The following is a 21,623-nucleotide window of genomic DNA, read 5'->3' as shown; positions in this document are numbered from 1 at the left end:
TTATGTCCTCAAGGACACATTTACCGCTTACTGTCATAGAACTCTTGGAGGCAATTCCAGGTTGAGTCTTTCCTTTCCTCAAATTATGGGAGGGAGAAACAAGGGCTTTTCTCAGTGCAGCGCATAAGCACTGCTATTATATGTGCTACTCTGGGTGAAGGAATTCTCAGGTTCCATTTTGAGGCAGCGTTTTCTGCAAACTCCACAATTGAGCCTTTATCAGCAATAAAATATCAATTTCATATAAACCTTGAATTAATCATGTGCACAAAATCCAAGGTTGAAATGCCATCTATTCCTCTCAGCCTTGAAAAAAAGCAAAACAGGGGTTGACATTTCCTTCTCTAAATTATAACTGCGGACTAAGTAGGAATGGCTACATGAAAATGCACCATCAAAACATCTAAAAACCTGTTGATTCAACTAAAGCAGAGTATGAAGCATGTTCATCATACATCGACTGCTTTTGCTCAACATGCCTCTTTGACATACCAGAGCTGTTTTTGAGGAGCAGCCCGGAATCTAGACCGGCTAACTCATATAGATGTAATTGATGTTGCTTCGCTTCCTCTAAGTCGCCTTCCCAGCAGGTTTCAGAAATGATTTCAAGAGCTTTCTCCATATGATTCTCCGGCACCACATTTCCATTTTGTAGCATGACAAGATACACTTGTTCAGCTGAAGCTTTTCGTATCTGATAAAACAGGCAATGAAGTTCCATGAGCAAGGATCTATTTTACCTCAGTATTAATAATTTTGGCCATACAAATTTGGTTTAATAGAGCAATAAGTCGCTAGTCAATGGCTTTGATAAGTTGCCAAACCTTAGGATATCTATGCCCCAGGAAAGAGAGTAGATGGGCGAAGGCTTGCATGTTAATCGGTTCAGAAAGGGAAGCAATATAGCCAAGTAACGCAATTCCTGAATACAACTTTGTGAAGTCCTTGCATGCCCGCAACTCCACCTTAATTGAATCAAACACTCCTGCGCAGAAAGTTGCTGTATGGGCCTGAAAACAATTATCAAAGGCACAATTTACCAAGAGGGATGCATCATCATAGCATACAAACAACTAGCAGAAATTACACACTTCAATGGATATCAGGCTACTTATGGAAGATTAAAACTTTCAATCAACATCTCTTATATCAGCATAAGTTCTGACAAATGATATTGGATCCAGCAAATAACAAATGCAACAGAAGAGATACAGTTTTAAATGTCATATCCCCGACATCAGTATAAAACAGTTGAAGCTTAATGAATTTCATAATATAATAATGAAATTGCTGATAAACTGACAAATTACTTGACAGGCCGTTGCAAGTATGTGATAGTATAATCTCCACTTTGAATCAAAGATCTTGTAGCAAATTTCGTTACTAAGATTTCCACTTCCTATTGCCAAATTTGTGAACTGTTCAATAGCTGATAAACTTTGCAGCTAAACATTTTGTTCAAAACTGGCTCAAACTGACAGTAAGTTTAACAGAGTCAACACTTTGTCCAACCACCACCAAGGCAACTAGCCCTCAGTGTTCCCTCTCTCCTCCCCCTTCCAAACCAAAAAAAGGAGTAAACTTAAAAGCAATTTTAAAACCCTCCCTCCAGAAGGCATCATTTGTACTCTCTAACTCTCTTCTTTGTGTTTGTGATGCATGCAGGTTCCTATTGCACACCTAAACAAACTCAACCTTCTCCCCGCACTGTAACAAGAACATGACAAGATGACCAAGGAAGAGTTATATATAATACAGTATCATAAAATAAAGAGAGAAATACCTCCATGCTCAGGAAGAACTTTTTACTGAAGAGAATCTCTATTGTCTGAAACAAAAAGGTAAGTATGTTAAAATGAAAGTACTTAATGCAAAACAACCTTAACATATCATGAGCCATTAGGAGCAAAATAAAAATCCAAAAAGCTTTGCTAGAAAAGAATAATTTAGCCACTAGAAGCCAAAAGCAGTTATACAGCTCAGCAACCGATCTAAGCAACAGCATCTCAAAAAAACGTATGATTGGACAAAATGATTTATCCTATGGAAAGCAATAAAAGTATAATTACATTTAACCCTGTGACATCTATAAGTTCAAACTACAAGCAGCTCCTTATCACCAGATCCCTGAGAACATGAGCAAATGATAGAAGACCTTCAAAGCTGGAGGGAGATTTATGTAGCCAGCTCGCACACATCAACGGGAGCACCAAAACAATACCAATAACATACCCCCATCCTCACAACCGCCTCCCCCCCCCCCCCCCTCCAAAAAAAAAAAAAAAAAGGAGATCCTGAAAGGGAAAAAAAAGAGGGCCATTGTAGTTTAATTTGTTCCAGATAACACAGATAATGACCCTCAGAAATGATAGAAAAAATCCTGCACACATTAGAGAGAATCCTATCATTGCATAGTATTTCCTTAGCTGAGTGTATTTCTGTATGATAGCCTGCCCATAGTTGGGTCTATAAAGGTTATCCTTTTCCATTTTGAATCCTAACTACTACTATCACCAGTCCTTTTCCTCATCATAAATGTCATTATTGCTATTGTAGCATGACTGGTGTTATCATTAGCTGTTGGGAAATCCAAGTGGTCGCAAACTTCATTCCAAACAAAACCTAATTACAACAGGAATCATCATAAAACACAGGTTGCAAGCTGCATAGTAAAGTGATCTCCTTCAATTCCAAATGCGGCCCTTAGTTGTGAGGTGTCAGCCTGCAGCCTCATCTGCATGGAGTACATCAGGTGCATCCCCGTTTTCATTCTTTTCATTTGTTCATCCCCTTCCGATTTCTCTTTCTGCTCTTGCAAAACCACATTATCACACCCAAAAAAACTTATAGTAGAGAGCCTGGAATTTGTGTCCAACGCCTTTGGAATACCTCAAGATTTTCAAAACCAAGGCCTAACTCACATCACGTGTGAGGCTTTTATGCTCACAAAAGAAAAAAAAATATTGGCCCTCTTTAAATAAACCAACTCATATTTTCAGATCAGGACCAAAAAATGGCCTCGGATGCATGTCGAGCAGTGAGAGGAGAAGTGCCAGCAAGTATTGATGTTCTGAGCAAGTAAGGATATTAGCTATTATCCAAGCACTTGGATATTCTATTTGGCAAATTCTGAATTCCTCGCAGAAGAAGGAAAATGCTTATCATAAATCTCTCAGCCACTTCACTTAGCCAAAGTGAATGGAAACTTCAAAGCCAGATTGAACACAAAAATGTGCAAGCCTCTTAAACAAAGGTTCTATTGCGGACAAGTCTCCATTATACTAAGCTATTTACACATCTTAGACAGACTCAATGTAGGTGTGAACTACCTTCATAGTAGGTGTGATGACTCTATCACATTTTTTATATTCCTGCAGGACCCAAAGTATATCTGTGGAAAAATTGAGCTCTCGGGAGACGCTTTCATCATCAATGTTATGACTTTTCACCTGCAAATAATCTAATAAAGCTGCAAGTGATGCTTTAGCCAGAGACTCTTGTAACCCACCAATTGCTACAACCAGTCCAGAAAGTAAAGATCTACTGTAACAACTGATCTCAAGTAAATGAACAAAACGAGGATATGACAATGTAGGTACCTGCAAGGAAAACTCTCCATCAGGAAACAAATCGATCTGTTGCAAAACTGATATGAAACATTTCTAAAAAATAAACATACTTACCCCCCACTTCAAATCAGCATCATCTGGTATGATTTCCTGCAACTTTTCCCTGTAAGGTATGAAGGGAACAAATATTGTTTTGTTGTAAAGAATCCTTCCAAGAACCTTGGCAGCAATTTCTCTTAACTTGTCCATTTTTTCTACAGCTTGCTTTAGGATTCCTCCAACTAAATTGACAGCAAGTTCTTTATTAAATAGTGAGTCCATTTCTGATACCTGCGAAAATTCTTCTGTTTCTCTTTTAGAACCTATAGTATCTCTTCTACAGAGTATATATGTACATCTCTCAAGGGCATCCATGGCAGCCTCACGAACCCAAGAACCAACATCACCTCGGTTGTCCACAGAATAGTCATCAAGGGCTTTAAACAAACTCCTCATAACCTCATTCTTGATGAGAAGAAAAAGTGGCATGTCATCTTCTCCAAAATGCAGAGCTGTTGTGGTTCTTGAGTCAGTCAGAATTTCACACACAGCAACAAGACCTTTGACGGCATTTACCCGTGCTTCAGCATCCCTATCTTCAGAATTTTCCTGAACATACAAGTCATTTCGGTCGCTCCAATTGACCGTAAAAAAATTTCGGGAAAAAAGGCAACTAGAAGGGCTTTATTACCTCAATTTCACAGGACTTGGAAAGTTTCGAGAGTACATCCCTCCATCTTTTAGCAAGAAATTCATATGGCAAAATGCCAAGAGCCAATGCAGAGCCTCGTCTTACCGCCACATTAGAATCACTCAGCTGCTCGAGATACTTTGATGTAATATCACAAGTACCTTTAGCGTTTGTTGGTTGGAAATATGCTGGAACAAAGTGTTTCAGGGCATCAACAGCAGCTATCTGCTCAGAAGATTGAATAACAAAAGTAAGACTTCAGGTCTAAAGAACAATCACATATCCAGTAAGAAACTTGACCTGTATCTGAGAATTTGGATGTCTCAGGTTCTCATTAAGTGTGTCAAGCAAACTTCGCTTTGTTTTATCTGATAATGGTATATGAGCTAGAGCTGCACACTCAATGAACCGAGAAACTGCTGCACGCATTATTTCTCCACCCTTTCCACGATAAAGGCGTGCTCTTTCAATAGCAGGAACGAGGCCAGCAAGTTGTTTCTGCTTATCTGCAATAGCAAATACAGATAACATCTGAAGTGTTCTTCTCTTTTCTCTTAAATTTACCAAGATGAAGAAGATTTAGTTAGAAAGAACCAACATGCAGCAAAGGAAGACCAGGAAACATGTTAAACATATATTAGAAAGAGAATAATCACGGAAAATCGGCAAAGGACTACAAAGAAGCTGAACTGTTGTTCTAACAATATATAAGTAAAAAAGAACTTGTTCCAATTGCTATCTATTAAGAAGCCACGAGGAAACGAGAAAAGAAGTCTATTTTTCACATGAGGACTCTAGAATATACTTAAATGTGAGTACTTGCCGAGTTGCTGTTCTGGTAGGAAGAACTACAGGGGGTAAAATTAGCCATAAAAGGGGTCAGCAAATTGTAACTGAGACCTCATCAATTCTGCTAAGTCAGACTTAATTTTGAGCACTCCCAACGTTTCTAATGATTATTTCAAAAAGATTGATTTGAAAGAATAGAACCTGGAGCTCCAACAAGGTTATTACGAGAGATAGCAACATCAAGATCAAAATTAGCATGGTCCATTATCAGAGCAATGTTTAGAAATCTAAATAGCTCAGCAGTATTATGTGATAATTGGTAGCAGACAAATCAACTTTCCTTAGCATTTTAGTCAAAGGAAATAAGAAAGTCTATACCAAGCTCTTGCCATTTACTGTCGTAGAGATATTTTACAGAAACAGCAACAAGAATCTGAGGTGAGTATGGTCCATGTATGGTTTAGTTAACTTAATGAGTATGCGTATTCTATTCGTCCAATTCACTATCATAATTCAACTGCCATGATAGAACAGACTTCAAACAGTGACTTCACTAACATTTTTAAAAGGAGGATGCCAGAATAAGATGCAAAGAGCGAGTTCCTATTTTAGGATGTAAGGAATTTTGTGACAAGCCACATAGAATCAATGCTATTTTTTATGTGCAGGAGAAAGTCTATCCTATTTTAAACAGATACTTCAAAAAACTAGCTACAAAAGCTTAAATTAAAGAAACTAACCAGCCGACAGGTTATGATTGCACTTATGTAGAGCCAAAACAACTTCCCCAGCTGCTAATGTTGCACCATGACGCATGCACAAATCAGTTGAGAGAGTGCTCGGTATTATTTTCTCCAGTACAAAATTTGCAGCATGCTCTGGATCATAAGTTACAAGGGCGGAAAGGGATCTTGATGCAAGTTCTCTTAAACCTTTATCCTGAAAAAAACGTACAAGTCACATATAACCAAGTTTGCCAGGGAAAATCAGGAAGTGAAGGGCTGATTTAGTAGATCGACACATAATTCATTTAAATTCTCAGGTATCTATTCAAATTATTACACTGAAGACCTACATATGCTATTGATAAGATCCTTTCTCCAGCAAGTCTGACAGATGGGCAACTAGGAGAAATGAGAACAAGCATGATGGACATAAAGCAGAACAGGGACCAAGTTGCTCTCCAAAGTGAGGCGTGATGTAAATTCTTAGTGACTGAAGTACAATTGTGTAAGCTTTAGATTCAAGATCCTTTCTTCAGCAACCAAAGTCTATGCTCAGGCAGGATACACGAATCATATGACCCAATAAACAAGAAAAAATGAAAACAAAAGTTCCCTACATACTGTTGTGAGAGGTAACAAAATGGAAAAAAGATACTTAAGAACAACATTTACTCCTTCCATCCCATTATAATTGCCACATCACGCACAAGATAAATTTGACCATAATGGGATGAAAACAAATTTAATGTTGTTTAGTATCTTTGCATAGTCAAGACAGATAAAAGAGATAAGACAAAAAAAAACAAAAAGGAGGACAACTCCCACAACACAAGGAATCTGACTATAGTAAGTATAGTTCCCTTCAGTGGAGGTACTTCAGGAGATAGAAAAAAGAGAGACAGAAAGCAATTGGAAAACCACATGTATTAAAAAAATTAGGAGGTATAGAATTTTCATCTTCTTCTTATTCTGAGTCCAGCATGACTAAATTCAAAAGAAATTTTAAGCTCCAGACACAAGTAATTGTCAAATTCAACCTAATATAGTGCACAAGATTTCATGTCGCAATTGAATTTCGGAGACGGGAATACAGAATTTAATTTCCTTGTGAAGCAAAGTTAACTAAAGCTAGCTTCCTAGGAAAATCCTACCGAGTTCAAAACTCGGCTGTTATTCAAGAACCTTTAGACGTCAAAATCCCATCAAGTTACGAAACAAAAAAAAAAAAGCGATTCACAAGGTTCAAATATGTTTTCCCTGAGAGAACAATGTCGGCAGCAGTAACACAGCAAATCAGCAAGTGGCAAAATAAGTAATAGTGTTACAATTAGACAGATGCAAGATTCCTTTAAGTGAAGTAGTAAGCATATAGGACATTAGAGACAAACTAGCATTCGTCATACCCAGTGACACATTTTGCTAGACAGCAGTTCATCCACAAAAGGATAAAGATAACCCTCATACTTAGCAATGCTGACAGCCACGTGAAGATATGAATTCACACGTGATGAAAGAGCGAAGTAATCTGCGGTGTTCACAATATCAATACCATGCGGGTAATTTCCTTGTCTTCCTACATTTTCCTGAAAGGCTGCTGCAGCCGCTCTTCTACAGTTCACCTGATAACCACATTTCAGAGAATTGGAAACAAGAACCAATCAAAGAGTATATATTACCATCCAACAATCCAAAATAAAGACGTCATGATAAAATACACACCTCACGATCATAACAAGCAACTGTCAACAGATGAGGAGCAAGTTGTTCCAGTATACTTCTCATGTCACTATGATAATATGCACGACCAAATGCCCAACAAACATAGGCAGCAGCATCACGTACATGTGCGCCAACACTATGCGGACCCCTTCTAACATCATAATGCAATGCCTGCAAAAATTTTAATCAATATGGATCCTGCAATTCTGCATAGCAATAAATTTAATGTTTAAATCAATCGATATTCAATCAAGCGATGCTTGAATTCAATATGTGAGCATTCAATTGTTTGCCTCATGCACTTTTAAGAGGTCAATGACAAAATCACGTTTAACAAGCTAATATAAGTAAATTGACAAGTCCAGTGATTGAAATCGAGATATAGAACAAGAACTTGAACTACAAAATATTTGGCATGTGCTGGAAGAGCACAGCTAATTAAAGCTGTTTTGTTAAGGTATTTGGACATATCAGGTTGAGATCTTTATACTTCACCAGAAAGTCATCAAAACTATTGATGCAATGTGTAAATCATTTCTATGGTGTGGAAGTGCTACCATCACTAAACAGGCTTTATTTGTAAACTTCCTACTGCAGGTGGCCGGGGAGCGATTAGTATGCAATAAAGCTGCCATCTTTAAGCTGTTTTGGGCCCTAGCATAGAAGAAATGTGTTGTTGCACATTACATTTGGACGGAGATGTATGGAGCACGGCAATCACAAATCATATTTCTTGGATGCAAATATAGGTTTTGGTGACCCGAAAACGTGTTACTCATGAAAGAGGTTCAAAATGTAGATTAAAGTTATTGTGATGTAATGATGCTGTTCATGAGGCAAGACTTGTCCTTTGGATAGCGAAGAAGAAGAAACTCAAAAAAAGGAAAAGGTTAGAAGATGAGGCCTCCTAGTGATCGACTGATCGTGTAGGTTATGCGCCCAGGAAAATAAATTCTTTGAATAGCGAAGAAGAAGAAACTCAAAAAAAGGAAAAGGTTAGAAGATGAGGCCTCCTAGTGATCGACTGATCGTGTAGGTTATGCGCCCAGGAAAATAAATTCTAGAACTATTTATGTTCCTATGTCTTTTCGGTACCATGTGGAGAGAGTTGATGGATAGAACTGGCACTATAAACCCCCTGCACCTCAGGCCAAAGAACTGAAGCATACAGTACAACCTGCCATATAAGAATGGATTTTGATGTGGAGAATCACAGTAAATCAAGTGGTGTGGAAGAGTGCTGCTACTATAGCATTTAGAGTTAGTGAACACCAAAATTTAGTAAAGCCGGTGATGTACTTCAGGTCTTCAACTTTGGCCTTAATTCGTGTTTCTGGGCGTCGCTTTTATGTAACTGACTCTTGGCTACTTGGGAACATTATGAAATCTTTGTTTTTGATCTTCCAATGACGAAAATTATGTATAACTGAGGCTATTACAAGAATCAGATTGGCATTGTGAGTGGAAAGCCAACAGGCTCCAGCTAGTAGCTATGCTGTACACCATTCAATTTTTTGGTAATTTATCAAATTCCTTAATTAGACTAGGACAAAGACTAATCTAAGTAAACATCTCTACATTCTCTTCGACCATTTACTGCTTGTTCCAGATTAAACTTCTTTGGATATTTTCTCACAGCAAGGAGAAACAAAAGGGAAAACGCTATAGCTAATAGTTATATACATATGCACCAAAAACGCAAAAGCATCCATGATATAAAATTGTCTTCAAGAAAGCTTACTGTGATATCAGCAAAAAGAGAGTGATATACAGCAGCAACAAACATCCATCAATGAGTGTCTAAGTTTGCATATTCTAAAACACGGGAGAGAGTCTAAAAGACCACAGAGAACTCAATTGCCAAAATTGTGAATAAACTTCAATGCAGTACTTCAAAAGAAATACTAGCATCAACATAACTATCTAAGAAGCCTCCACCTTACATATTGCTTTCTCTGTGGTGGCTACTTCCTAATCAGCCTATATCACAGGTGACTGATAAGGATGGTTGGCAAGTCGTTGCGAGGAAGACAAAAGAGAAGGGGAAGAATAGTAACACTACTTTTAAGCTAAAAAATAACTTAACTTGTCCCCGTTTTCACAATACTTTGTCATCCAATGGCAAAAGGGTGAGGATTGCTAACTTAATGACAATTTGGAGAGCTTAATGATGATCAACTGAGGGTCAACTTAGATTATGTTCAAATTTACACAGTGTTTAGGATATCATCTTAAAGGTAGTTGTTGAGACAATCTTGCATTTTTATAGCTCAAAACTATAATCCCGTCAATACCCAGACAAGGCTATGGTGTGAAATATGTACTTGGTTAATCTAAATTCTTGGGGAAAATTATGTTCAGTTTCTTAGAAATATCATATTGCTCCGAAAGGCTGGTTTGAAACTTTTTCTGATATATAATCTTTTTTCTACTCAGTTTATAAAGCAAAGCCAATCACTTCTTAGTGTGCCTTCATTATGCCATCAATACTGTCCCTCATCTTATTTGCTAAGAGGAAATGTCTTGGAAATACATTACCAAGGTACTTAGATGGGCAAGGAGGAGTCACACAGGTGGTATTCTCCCCACCTTGTATGTCTCCCTTCTGGTTGACCTGGTTTCGGGTCACCATCCAAGTGCTCTAAGAGTCTAAGGAGGTGCACCTGCTCCTCAGCCTCTTAGACAACAATCCTTACCATATCAAGTAAACAAAGTAATCGAGCGTAACCATGTCAGTAATGAAAAAAGAACTCAAACCTGTATGAAAGTTGAGTTGGGGGTGGTGGGATGCACTCAATGACACCAAGAGTCTCCTTGAATATGTTTTACCAGATACGTAGTCTTAAATATTTGCAGGCATTAAGGAGTGTCGTTCATAAGCAAGCTAATAATGAGACTATCAGGAGCTCTTCTTTTGGTCTATGCACACTGCACCTAGATAATGTGCGAGTTTCTCTTTCTTATGTCCTTCCACTCATCATCAGTTTTTCATGGTTCTTTCGCAAATTATTTTCTTTCTATTGCCGTCCTTCATCTGCTCAACTTGTGTAGATTCAAAGCAACATCTCATGAATTTTGTGTTGCAAGTTAGAAGCTAAAAGAGAATTGGTTGTTATGCAGAAACAAACCAATTCTCTTTTAGCTTCTAACTTGCAACACAAAGTGATAAAATAACTCGAATTGCTAATTTCGCACGTTCAATCTGCAAACTGAAATCCTTGCAGATTTTCTCAAGGATAAAATTGCCTCACACACTTTAATTGAAAAAAAAAAAAACAATATGCCTCAGAAGTCGAAGAAGCTTATGTTGTCTTTGAGGCTGAAGGAAATGTCAATTAGTGGAATTGAAGTGAGAGTAGTTAAAACAATATGGTCATTTTAGCAAAGAATTCCCAAAGAACCTGTGAAAGGATGTGAAAAAGGCAGAAGCTATCGATCATGAAATAAATAATAGAAAAAAAAAGTGAAAGCGTATAATTGTTGTAGAACTAGTTATATCCATATTTGTTTATTACTTGCCACTATAATCTTACATTTTCACTTCATCTATTCCAGATACCAGTTCTTCAAATGGCTCTCTACTTATGATGACTTTACTTCTGTTGAAAAAGGTTGCATCAGAATTTAGAAGGCCGGTTGCATGAACTAGTCAGAATTTGTTCATACACTGCTTACGTTAACATACAAGCAAATAGTCCATGTAGCTTGACTTCAGCTCATGGGATTTGTTTGTGTTAAAACTTACAAGCATGGATGGTAATTGGTATGGTTTTGTTTGAGATTTAGAAGATACTAAGAGGCTAAGGGCCATGAAGATGGGAGACGCACCACCTTCATGCAAACCCCAGACCATAAATAGATTAAGTTAGTGAAGTCTACAGATTCTACACAAGAGAAATCATCAAACCACATGTTATGTCAGTATATCTACACACTAGATGATCTAACCTTAGCAACAACATTCACAACTTTTGGAAGACTAACTGGCAACAGCAATCCCCTACGAGCAAGTTCAGCCAAAGCTAGGCAGCCTCCATGCCATGACCCATCTCCCTGGAAAAGTGGAAATTAGCAAGACAAGCCAGATGAATTTAGCATTAGAGTATCTATATATACAATCATGAATGATAATTTAAAAAATAACAGTTAAAACACCAGAAACTCGGAAGGAAAGGAAACAGACACACACAAGAAAGAGGCCTAAGGGGGTCAGCAGCATCCATGTTAAATTAGACAGTATTAAACTCTTAGTAGAGACTTGGGTCTTGTACACACTAAGCTGATTTTAAGAAAATTTTATGTGGATTAGAAGTCATGAGAGTCCAAAAACACAAAATATCACAAGTATGCTGCTTTCATGAACAAGAAACAAAGACAGGTGTCACCCATGTGACAAACGAGGGCAAAGGACAAAAGACAAAAGGAGTGCATAGCACAGATGCTTTCAACTGACATGTAGCACAATATGAAAAGTTCACCTAAAAGTAAAAAACAATGGTAAATCAGCACGCAAAAAAGATCACAGTTGCCATGACAGCATACCTCACGTGGTGAAAATAACTCCAGCACAGATGTAAGAATTTCATCTGAGAGGGAAAATGTGAGACGTGAGGTAACGCGACCAATTCCTTTAGCAGCAGACCAACGGACAACAGTGTCCTGCACAAGTATGACATATATCACAAAGTTATAGAAGACCAAAAATAGGCTAAGTTTCAAGTAGATATCTTAGGTGAAGACTCAACAGCCACAAGATTTTGGATTTGGGCCAAACACCTTCTCAGTTCAAGACTATATAATACAGCACTTAATTACAGAAAGGAGGATACTGAATCTTCAGTAAGAGAATAAGAGGCAAGACTAAATAATTAGCAAGCAACATAAATTTTAATAAATTCAACAAACACCTCCCATTACAATGACATTATTTTTGGTTGGAAAATTTGTTAGAAACCACCTTTAAAATAGCATTTTTTTTTGGGAGAAACAACCTTATAAAATATAGGCACCAATCCACCTTTTATCATATTTTCTTTGTCAGATGAAACCACTTGTCAGATTCCGGCATTGGCTTTATTTCTCTAGTGTTGATTGGCTCGCGTTTAGCACATTCCCTTCGTTTTCCCCCATTTTATTCTCTCTCTTCTCTTACTTTGCAGCTCTTCACTTCATCCATCTTCATCTCCAATAATCTGCTCAAAAGAAACCTTGAACAACCCCGCCTAAAGATCACCACCATCTCCACCTCTACCCGCCTAAAAATATGGCAGTGCCACCACCAAAAACTACACGAATATGCTCTCAATACAGCAACAACGACCACAACGCCAGAACTTGCATCAACTCCTCGCTGCACCCCACCGTCGCTTCAAGCACCGCTCTCACACTCGGTTTCATGCTCTTTGGGGGGAGATTAACAGCCCTAAAGAGATATCCTTCATCTTCATCACCTTCGATTCTCAGTCTTCAACGATTTCACGGAAGAGTATGAGTTCGAATGATCTACAAATTCTTTAAAAGATTCATACTTGAGGGGGAAAAAAGAGAGATTTCGAAATTATCTTAGCTCTGTCTCCGTAATTATAAAGCATTCCAAACTCTAAGGTACCTTTAGTACACCTTACGATTCTCTTTGTGATGCTCCAAGGTCTACATATAGTACTATGTATATCCATTCAACCCAAAAACACTGGCAGAGAAAGTATACATTTATGTACAGCCTTTAAGGCCAGTAACGAAGAAAGGCCATGCATATAGGTATACAATATATTTTCAGTTTTGAGGCACTAGAGTGGGATGGAGATTAGATTTTAAAAAAAGGAATCTCACCCTTTAAACATACCGTATCTTTTAAGCCAGTCAGTAGCACTTCAATAATGTCTTCTACAAGTTCTGGAACATCCATGTCTTCGTCTTCTTCACTGCTCATGCTTTGATTTAAGCTGGATGACTTCATATCAGCACCCTGACAGCAGTGATCTGTTCTTTTAGCATCTTCTGTTAAAAGATCCTGCCCCAGAGATGCGACTCTACCCTGCAGAGATGCAAATATATACGTGAATTCCTTGAAAAACATGTGGACTATCATGAACAGGCAAGTATAAAATGTACACTTTGAAGCAGGCAGAAATGTAATTTTAGTCTCATATGTAAAGTGCTTAACCCAAAAGCCAAAAGGTCAGAGACCCTTAGTCCTTATTAAATATTAATGCTTCTCTCTTATTGCTAATGGAATAAAATTAAAGCAAAACAACTGCTTGCTGAAGTTAGTATATCAGAAATTGTATTAAACCAATGCCAAGAAGCTCATAAAACGCCTAAAAGAAACCCATTGATCTTCGTCAGGAAGGAAGGAGATGGGAAGGTTCACTACCAACTAGTTCTGAGTCTAGCTAAGATTTTCTAATAGTTGGTTTCTTCATCAATCAGCTCCAGTCTAAATTTTCTCCTGACGACCAAACGTGCAGAACTTTTATTTTCAATTTTCCATGCAATCATGAATCGTTGTAGATAAACTTGTAAGTCACTTATTTAACTGCATATGCTCTGTTCTATGATAGCAGCTAAGTAGTAATTGCTGAATAAGGTGGAGAGATTTTTCTTGAAACTCTTATTGTAGGCACTTGCAAAATGCAAACTACTTGCACAAAAACTCGTCATTCCTTCAAACTACATTTGGTATTCAAAGGATCAAAAACAGTGAAAGCCTAAATATACAGCACAATTTTGGATAAACTCAATACCACTGACATACTGCAGCCAGCAGGTTCAGAAAACCACTAAAACCTCTTCTCCAAATGCATGTTATGAATTTTGCAGTTCAGCAACCAGAAGTAGCTCATTTCTGCACTATGGCATAAAATCTTGGAGGTGACAGGGTCCTCGGGCAATAGTTGATCCTATATAGCTTTTTGTTGAAACAACTCAATAAGGATTCGGAAAGTTTACGAGCTTCGATAGAGTTTGGCCATCTACTGTTTTTGTAACTGGAAAGGAACAAGAAGATTTCTCCCCTCAAGGCAATGTTGTCTACTTCTCTATTCATTCATCCCTCCGGACCGTTTTTTTGAGGTTTCTCCAACTATGGAGGATTCCATTTCCTATTCTTTTATATGCGCATACCTTTGATAAGAATTTTTCCCTTTGGATGTGGGAGGAGGTGGGGTACAATACATGTCTCATAAAACATTTTACGCCAGACGTCAAATTTGCTAGATAATTAATTTGCAGAACAAGGGCAACATATAATTTTCATGATGTACCTCTGAGTAGAAGAAATGAACTTTCATGTGAGGTTAGAAGCAGAGGCACAAACAAGATATGAGCAAGTTTACAGTATGATAACAGAAGACGATGACAAACAATATATGTGGGAAAACACCCCTCACTCACAAGTAGGGGAAAAAACCACCAATGAAACTAATTATCTACGAATATTAGAAAATCGGCCCCAACACCCCTATGATGGAAAATCCTAGCCCTTCAAGAACACTAACAAGTAATCTTAAGAGTGACTGTAATGACTCACCTTTGTTGTGCATTTTAGCTATGATCCTAAACGCTGTTCATATAGAGGTTGGAATCTTAGCTCTAGGAAACAACTCTAGCATTTAACAGGATCTGGAAGAATACAATGATCAGGAAATTGATCATGTTATCTCTAAATTAATAACAAATGCAGTAGGACGTGATATACTAGAATACTATAAGTACGATAAGAATTATGTGTACCAAAGAAATAAACCACAAAATTTCCAGAACAATATTGGAAAACTGCTGGAGTGGACGCCGAAATTGCTCTGTCCAACTTCGCAAGCCTCAAGCGAACGCTCCACCTTCAAAGGAGTGGATGCTTCAGCAAAAGTTTTGACACGGGTGTGTTTGCCCAATTTTGCTGAAATCTTCTTGTTTTGCCTACGAGCTTCACATGACCAAACTCAAAACCCACCATGTGTTTCCGGGTCCATCCCATATTTAACTTGTTGGGCTTGCATATTTAACATTTACTTTTACGCAACACAAATCATACATAATCAAACATGTCCACATAATATTCCAGAAACACACAAGCAAAGGAAGCATAAAAGAGCTGTGAGTCTCAACTTTCAACGGTCCTAACCTTATAGTGCCAAGATGGAGAACGATAAGAAAGGCAAACAAGACCTATTCGCTGAGTGAGCTTTACAAGATACTTGCGAAGCAAAGGGCTTCGGCCCGCCACACTGGACTTCATCAAGGCAGATACATCATTCCAGACAATTGGGACCACATTCAGTAGGACTTTTCTGCTACCAGCCTGCACCAAACATTATCTGTATATTATGGTGCCGCAAAATCAATAACTTTTGAGTACCAAAGAAGGAGAGACAAAGATACGCAGCAATCAGCATGGAGTGATGCAGGTCCTAACGAAATAGTAGACACCTTTCCATCAAAACAAAGCACATATTTTCCTAAGAATTCTTTTAAGCTAAACAACTTTTGATCCCCTCCCTACCCTCCTCCCCCAACTACCAACCAACAAAGAAAGAACTACTAGCTCAGCCTCACTGACCTGGTGGATTGCAAATCAGAGTATAGAGACCTGTATAATAAGCAAGACTAAAGAAAATCACCTTGAAAATGGCCGCCAAAGATTCCACAGCACCAAGCAGTCGGAAATGATCCAGGACATTATCTGATGACGAAGGCAATACTTCATGGGTCCATTCAGTGAAGCTGAAAAACGTATCAAGCATTTATAAGCCGGAAGCATTCACTGGTAAAAAATAATCACACGAGAAGCAAGTCAACAGAATTAGGTAATATGCATCCAAGAGGATACCAGAATAGGCAGCAAAGAAAATTCACCCAAGGCTCTTGCACCACACTGAGTTGATATCAGGATACTTTAGCACAAAAATAACAAAATTTTCTTCTCTCCCTAAAGCAAATAATTTGAACCATAGATCCTAACAAACAGATAAGAAATCAGCATTTATTGCACAAAGCAACTAGATATACAATTCATCGTAGACTCTCTTATGATGGTCCACCAATTGCGATGTTCCAAGTAGTCTCCATACCAGCAATTATATAGCACCTAAAATTGTACTCCCTTGTCCTTTCTTTCTTTCAAATTGTTCTACTTTATGGATGTCCCTGAATGTCAAGTTTCCGGTACTACAAAAAGCAATTAAAATGCCATTCAGATCATAAGTGAGATAAATCACTTGAATGATGTTTTTTTTTATTCTTTTTAACACCCAAAAACAATCAGATAATAGTTGGTACTTTGTATGGAGAGTATCTATATAGGTTCGAGTATTGATGCTAGAACACGTCGTTAGCTTCAAAGCAAAATATAAGTTCATTCGTGCATGTAATTTAGTAAAGAAAAATAAGCTGCCTAAAGAATTATCTTTAATATTACCCATAACTTTTCATTCGATGCCCTGAAGCCCGGTGTCTAACTCTCGTTTGTCTAGATTGTGAAGGACAGAAAAACAAACAATCATGACAAGGCTTGCTTATTGTACACGGCAGGCTCAAAGACACCTGATTTAGAACTAGCACTTAAGTCCAACAAATATTTTATAGTAATTCCTCTATATCTAGTCTGTTTCAATGACATATTCTAGCCAATTGATGCGACCTATGGATGGACGACGGACCCTTTCAGATCTAGGAGTATAAAGCTGCTGCAGTCAAGCCATTCACATAAGCACCAAAATCATATACCATAAATGTTTTACTAACTCCTTTTACAACAAATAAAATGAACTCATACCAAGCACTAATGTAAACAACTTTTTTGTGTGCATCAAACTCATTGATGGTCAAAGCTTCAACTCCTGCTATGACTAAACCCATACATTTCAAATGGAATTCTTCCTTTAAAGAAAAGAGCAATCCAATCATCTTCCCTAACTCCAAGTCCATAACAGAGAGATTACTCCATTTCATTCTCAAGTATGGTGCATTACTCAGATAAGACAAATGCATAACTCAGACAAAGATCTTTAGACTCACTTATCTAATCGAGGTAGTGAGAACTCATTGATTACCTATTGATGGATAATGATAGAGTTAGCTCTCCCTAATAATCTGAATGAAGATAAAGTTACAGCAAAGATAACCATAGAAAAGATCTTAGTTGATCTTATTTCATTTCTTTTTGACACCCTTTCACGGGTTGACATCTGATCCAACATTGTAGTAAGCAAATCACCATAATCAATCAAAGAAGTCCTTACATGAAAATGCACAAGAGTCACACCCTCTAAATTTTCTTGACAGGAAAGTTATTCGCCAAAGAGCAAGGAAGGCCTCTTCAATTATCCCTTTTTGTAAGAATAGAGGCAATTACCATTTCATATTTTGGGATCTCAAGAATGAAACATCCTCAATTCTACGTGAATTTTTATGTAAGCCTCTCATTTGCTTCTCTCAATGGAAGTTTCACTTTCGGGGTGCTCATTTTAACTTAGTTTTCTAAAATGAATCAACTACATTCCCAACTTCATGTGCTAATAGTTTTCTAAAATGAATCAACTATATTCCCAACTTCATGTGCTACGCAGTAGAGTTTCTTTATCTATGATCTCCCTTCTTTTATTTGATTACTTTTCTGTAACAGATTCAAAAGGGATGATGCAGTGTTGCAAGTTGCAACTACTTTCAAGTACATATTTGTGTAGTATGTCTTGCAAGGAAAATACAAATAATTCTTGCAAGTTAGCAAAAAGGAAGAAAATTATCCTTGAAAATGCATCTAGCCATCTAAATGAACCAAACTAGAGCAAAATATCAGCCTACTACATACAAAGAAAAATCTATTTCGAAAACGAAAATAACCCTACTTCCATCATCAGGAAACAAGCGACCCAATTTTATTGAAACTCTACATAATCCGACATATCAACAGAAAATCAGAGCACCAACCACCTCTCCAAACCACAAGCCACGAGACAAAGGGTCCAATTATTTCATCGTCTACCTACAGGCTACAGCTCATATGCAGAGGCAAACAATCTATGTTCTAGTTATTTAAAATACATCATCCTCATACCCCCACCCCCCTTGGACAACACCTCCATCGTAGTATACAAATGCACCAATCGTTTTTTACTTTTTTTTTCTCAGGCACTTGAAAATTAACTAAGTGTGTTCTTGAGGGAAAAAAAACCTGGTAAAGGCCTTAAGCATATCAGGCCGTGTCAAAAGTCTTGAGAGTAGCAGGCCAGAAATGGTACGCATGGGACCTGCATTTGAGAGGTAGTCCTTGGAGAATTCCAATATCCTTAGGACCAGAGGTGGTGGCTCATCTCCTTTAAAAGAGCCAGTTTGTGAGATACTTGAGTCAACAGAAGAAATGTCAAAAGGAACTAGAACAAGTATAGATAGCCACAACAGCACTACACATTTTGCTTCCATTTCTCCCGTGCTTTCTTGGCGCAAAGATGATGTCGTATTCGTACTGTGGCACTTCTCCATGAGAGATACAGCAAGTTCTAAGTCAGAAACCTGATGTGGGAAGAACTTGGTAACAGCCTTGTATCCACAAACAGTAACTAAAGTATAGATGATTATGCAAAGAGGCTTGACCACTTCAAGAATTTCATCCGACACTGTTCCTAAATCAATTGTCTTGGAGCGGATGATGGACATCAAAGGAGAAACTATGCTTTCAAGGTAAGGCTCAACTAGCTGTCCTTCCTGCTGATACTTGTCCATCTGTACAATAAAATAAACAATCTTCAGAGATATGGAGAGTAACACAGGATCACTGACCAAATGATATGAAAGACAACCTCAAAAATTTACATTATGACACCAGCAAAGACCACAAAAATAACCATATTATACAACCCAGGAGGAGAACTACTAACCAACTTAATTTAGCACAAAACAAGGTAACACGCAAACCATATCAACATGTCTACGTGTGAATCTAAAGTTTGCACATTTCTTTATCAATCCCATAAACACAGTGATTTGCAAACGGTATGCTGGTGCACAGATGCATAGTGCAGAGAGATATTCAAGTTGTTCCTAATACAACGAGGCAGGCAATATGGAGAAAATGAAGTGATAGAAGAATCATCATAGAACTAAGCAACTGCCACAGCTGCCCTCATGTAATTGCACAAATAACATTAAAATCCAATGAATGCATAATGAAATTATGTCCGCCCCTAAAATGAAGGGTGAACCATCAACCATCTGCGTGGCCTGTGGATATTTACTTACAAAGAAAGAGCGGCATTTGGTGATGGAAAGGACTGAAGACCCTTTATTCTAGTGGTACCCCCAGCCAATCTCCCAGAGGAGACCAGGGATCAAGTCCTGGGGCAGCCCTTTGGGGTAACAAAAGAGGGGGTTGTCTTTACTCTTTAGTTCTGGGCCTATGTTGAATCCGTAGGAGGAGGGTAGGCCCAAGTGATCCAAAACCTACCAAGAAAAAAAGTGGTGATGAAATGGATTTTACTCCCACAGTTCCATTATCAATCAGAGTTTGAAGAAAGTCTCTACCTCTCAATTATGATCATCCAAGATATTATTACCTATAATTCTACCATCCTCGGCCCTCGGGAGTTTATTACTTAATCCATATGACTAGACATGCCAAAAGACCTTGCAACACTTTAACCATTCCTCGTCTATAAATCAAGGGGGGGATGCCAACTATTCTAGGCCAAACCCAAACAGAAAAGGAAAACAACGACAACTCCCTTGTATGCATCTCCACACTACCCTTGCCTATAGTGTGCCACCTCTCACTATTCAGCCGAACCAACCTCTTCTAGGACCAACTACTCACGAGTCCACCCCAAAAGAATTCTCATTTATTAACTTTCCTTAATACTGCATGCCAAGGTGTCACCTAAATTCGATCCTGTTCGCCCCCAGATAGTACTTACTAGTTAGTACTTAGGAACCGGAATAGCAACAACTCTCCCGTCCAAATTACTCACATTATCCATCCTGAAATGTCCCCAATCTATTTCCTGTTTTCCTCAACACAATAGATTAACTACTCTAGTCTTATCCACGAGTCAAGAGTTCTCATACAAATCAGACATTGAAAAAAAGCCATCTAGTTCTAATGAGCACAACCGTGAATTGCACGACTCAGCTCTAATGACGAAACAATGCAATTACACGATTAGGCAGCTGAATTAACTGAATCCGTAAACTCACTTCTTAATATCCAGGTCATATTATCATCCACACACCAAAAACATACACTACATTCATCAAAAAGTAGCCGCAAGCCGCGCATTCTACATAAACACTTCCTATAGCAATCGATACATACTCAAAACCCTAAATTAGGTTCTAACAACAAAAATTAATCGAAATCAAGAGGTCAATCAAAAAGTAATGATTAAAAATCAAACTTTATAGAGAAAAACAGAGAGATGATAGAGAAAGAACAATACAATATGGCGGATCTTGTAAGCGGATGAAATATTGGAGACGCGACCGAGTGAAACGATATCGTCGAGAATAGATTTGACGACATTCCATTCTTGAAGGAAGTATTTCTGTAAAACCCTCTCTTTGCAATCGTGCTCATCATCTTCTTCCACTGGTTCGTCTTCTTTGTTGGCATTTGTTTTCACCACCATTTTCGTAATTTCTTCTAGTTTTTGGTTTGATGTTGCTGCATCTTCCATGGCTACCATTTCTCTCTCCTCTTTTCTCTTTTTCGATTCCCGCCAGCAGGAACAGTCGGAGAGTGCAAGTGTCGAGTCGTGAAATTAACCTCGCTTTTGATTGGGAGAAAGTCCTAGTTTATCACCTTCATAAATAAAACTTTGTAAATTAACAATCTTGTAGTAAAAAATCAAAATATGAAAATACTATGATTTAGCAAGGCTCTCGACTAAAATTTAGTAAGGGTCTGGCTTAAATACCATCCTGAAATTTTCTACTAACGTCTGGTATTTTTGAATACAAATACATAGGTTGTATTTAATACATGGCATTTTCTCCTTTCCTCTTTCCATTTCTTTATTTAAACTCCCACATCTTTCATGTGTTTCACACAAACCACCACCAAACTTTCTTTAATCACTTTTTATTTTCTCTAACATAAATTCCAGT

The 21,623-nt window shown here is 37.9% G+C and overlaps 1 protein-coding gene across 1 annotated transcript; it reads right to left on the bottom strand.

Annotated features, from left to right (window-relative positions):
- Window positions 1-215: 215 nt before the first annotated feature.
- Window positions 216-21,335, bottom strand: LOC104905377 (tubulin-folding cofactor D). Its single transcript, XM_010693905.4, has 17 exons — window positions 20,957-21,335; window positions 18,700-19,247; window positions 16,148-16,250; window positions 15,652-15,828; window positions 13,375-13,566; window positions 12,075-12,191; window positions 11,481-11,585; window positions 7,533-7,703; window positions 7,217-7,432; window positions 5,829-6,027; window positions 4,600-4,805; window positions 4,300-4,524; window positions 3,684-4,217; window positions 3,330-3,599; window positions 1,784-1,828; window positions 825-1,010; window positions 216-694 (listed from the first exon to the last, which is right to left on the bottom strand). The coding sequence occupies exons 1-17, from the start codon at window positions 21,200-21,202 to the stop codon at window positions 404-406; spliced, it is 3,831 nt and encodes a 1,276-aa protein (XP_010692207.2). The 5' UTR covers window positions 21,203-21,335; the 3' UTR covers window positions 216-403.
- Window positions 21,336-21,623: the final 288 nt, after the last annotated feature.

This window comes from Beta vulgaris, chromosome 1 (genome assembly GCF_026745355.1).
Source record: "Beta vulgaris subsp. vulgaris cultivar EL10 chromosome 1, EL10.2, whole genome shotgun sequence".
Lineage (NCBI taxonomy): Eukaryota > Viridiplantae > Streptophyta > Magnoliopsida > Caryophyllales > Amaranthaceae > Beta > Beta vulgaris.
The sequence above is the reverse complement of the archived record's forward strand: the minus strand, read 5'-3'. Positions and strand labels throughout refer to the sequence as shown.

Excerpts from the sequence above, each read along its gene's own strand:
- LOC104905377 (XM_010693905.4), bottom strand. The coding sequence starts at position 21,202 with ATGGTAGCCATGGAAGATGCAGCAACATCAAACCAAAAACTAGAAGAA. Across the intron at positions 7,433-7,532 it reads TTGCTTGTTATGATCGTGAG|GTGAACTGTAGAAGAGCGGC; the intron begins GTGTGTATTTTA and ends TGTGGTTATCAG. Across the intron at positions 1,011-1,783 it reads AGTTCTTCCTGAGCATGGAG|GCCCATACAGCAACTTTCTG; the intron begins GTATTTCTCTCT and ends AATTGTTTTCAG.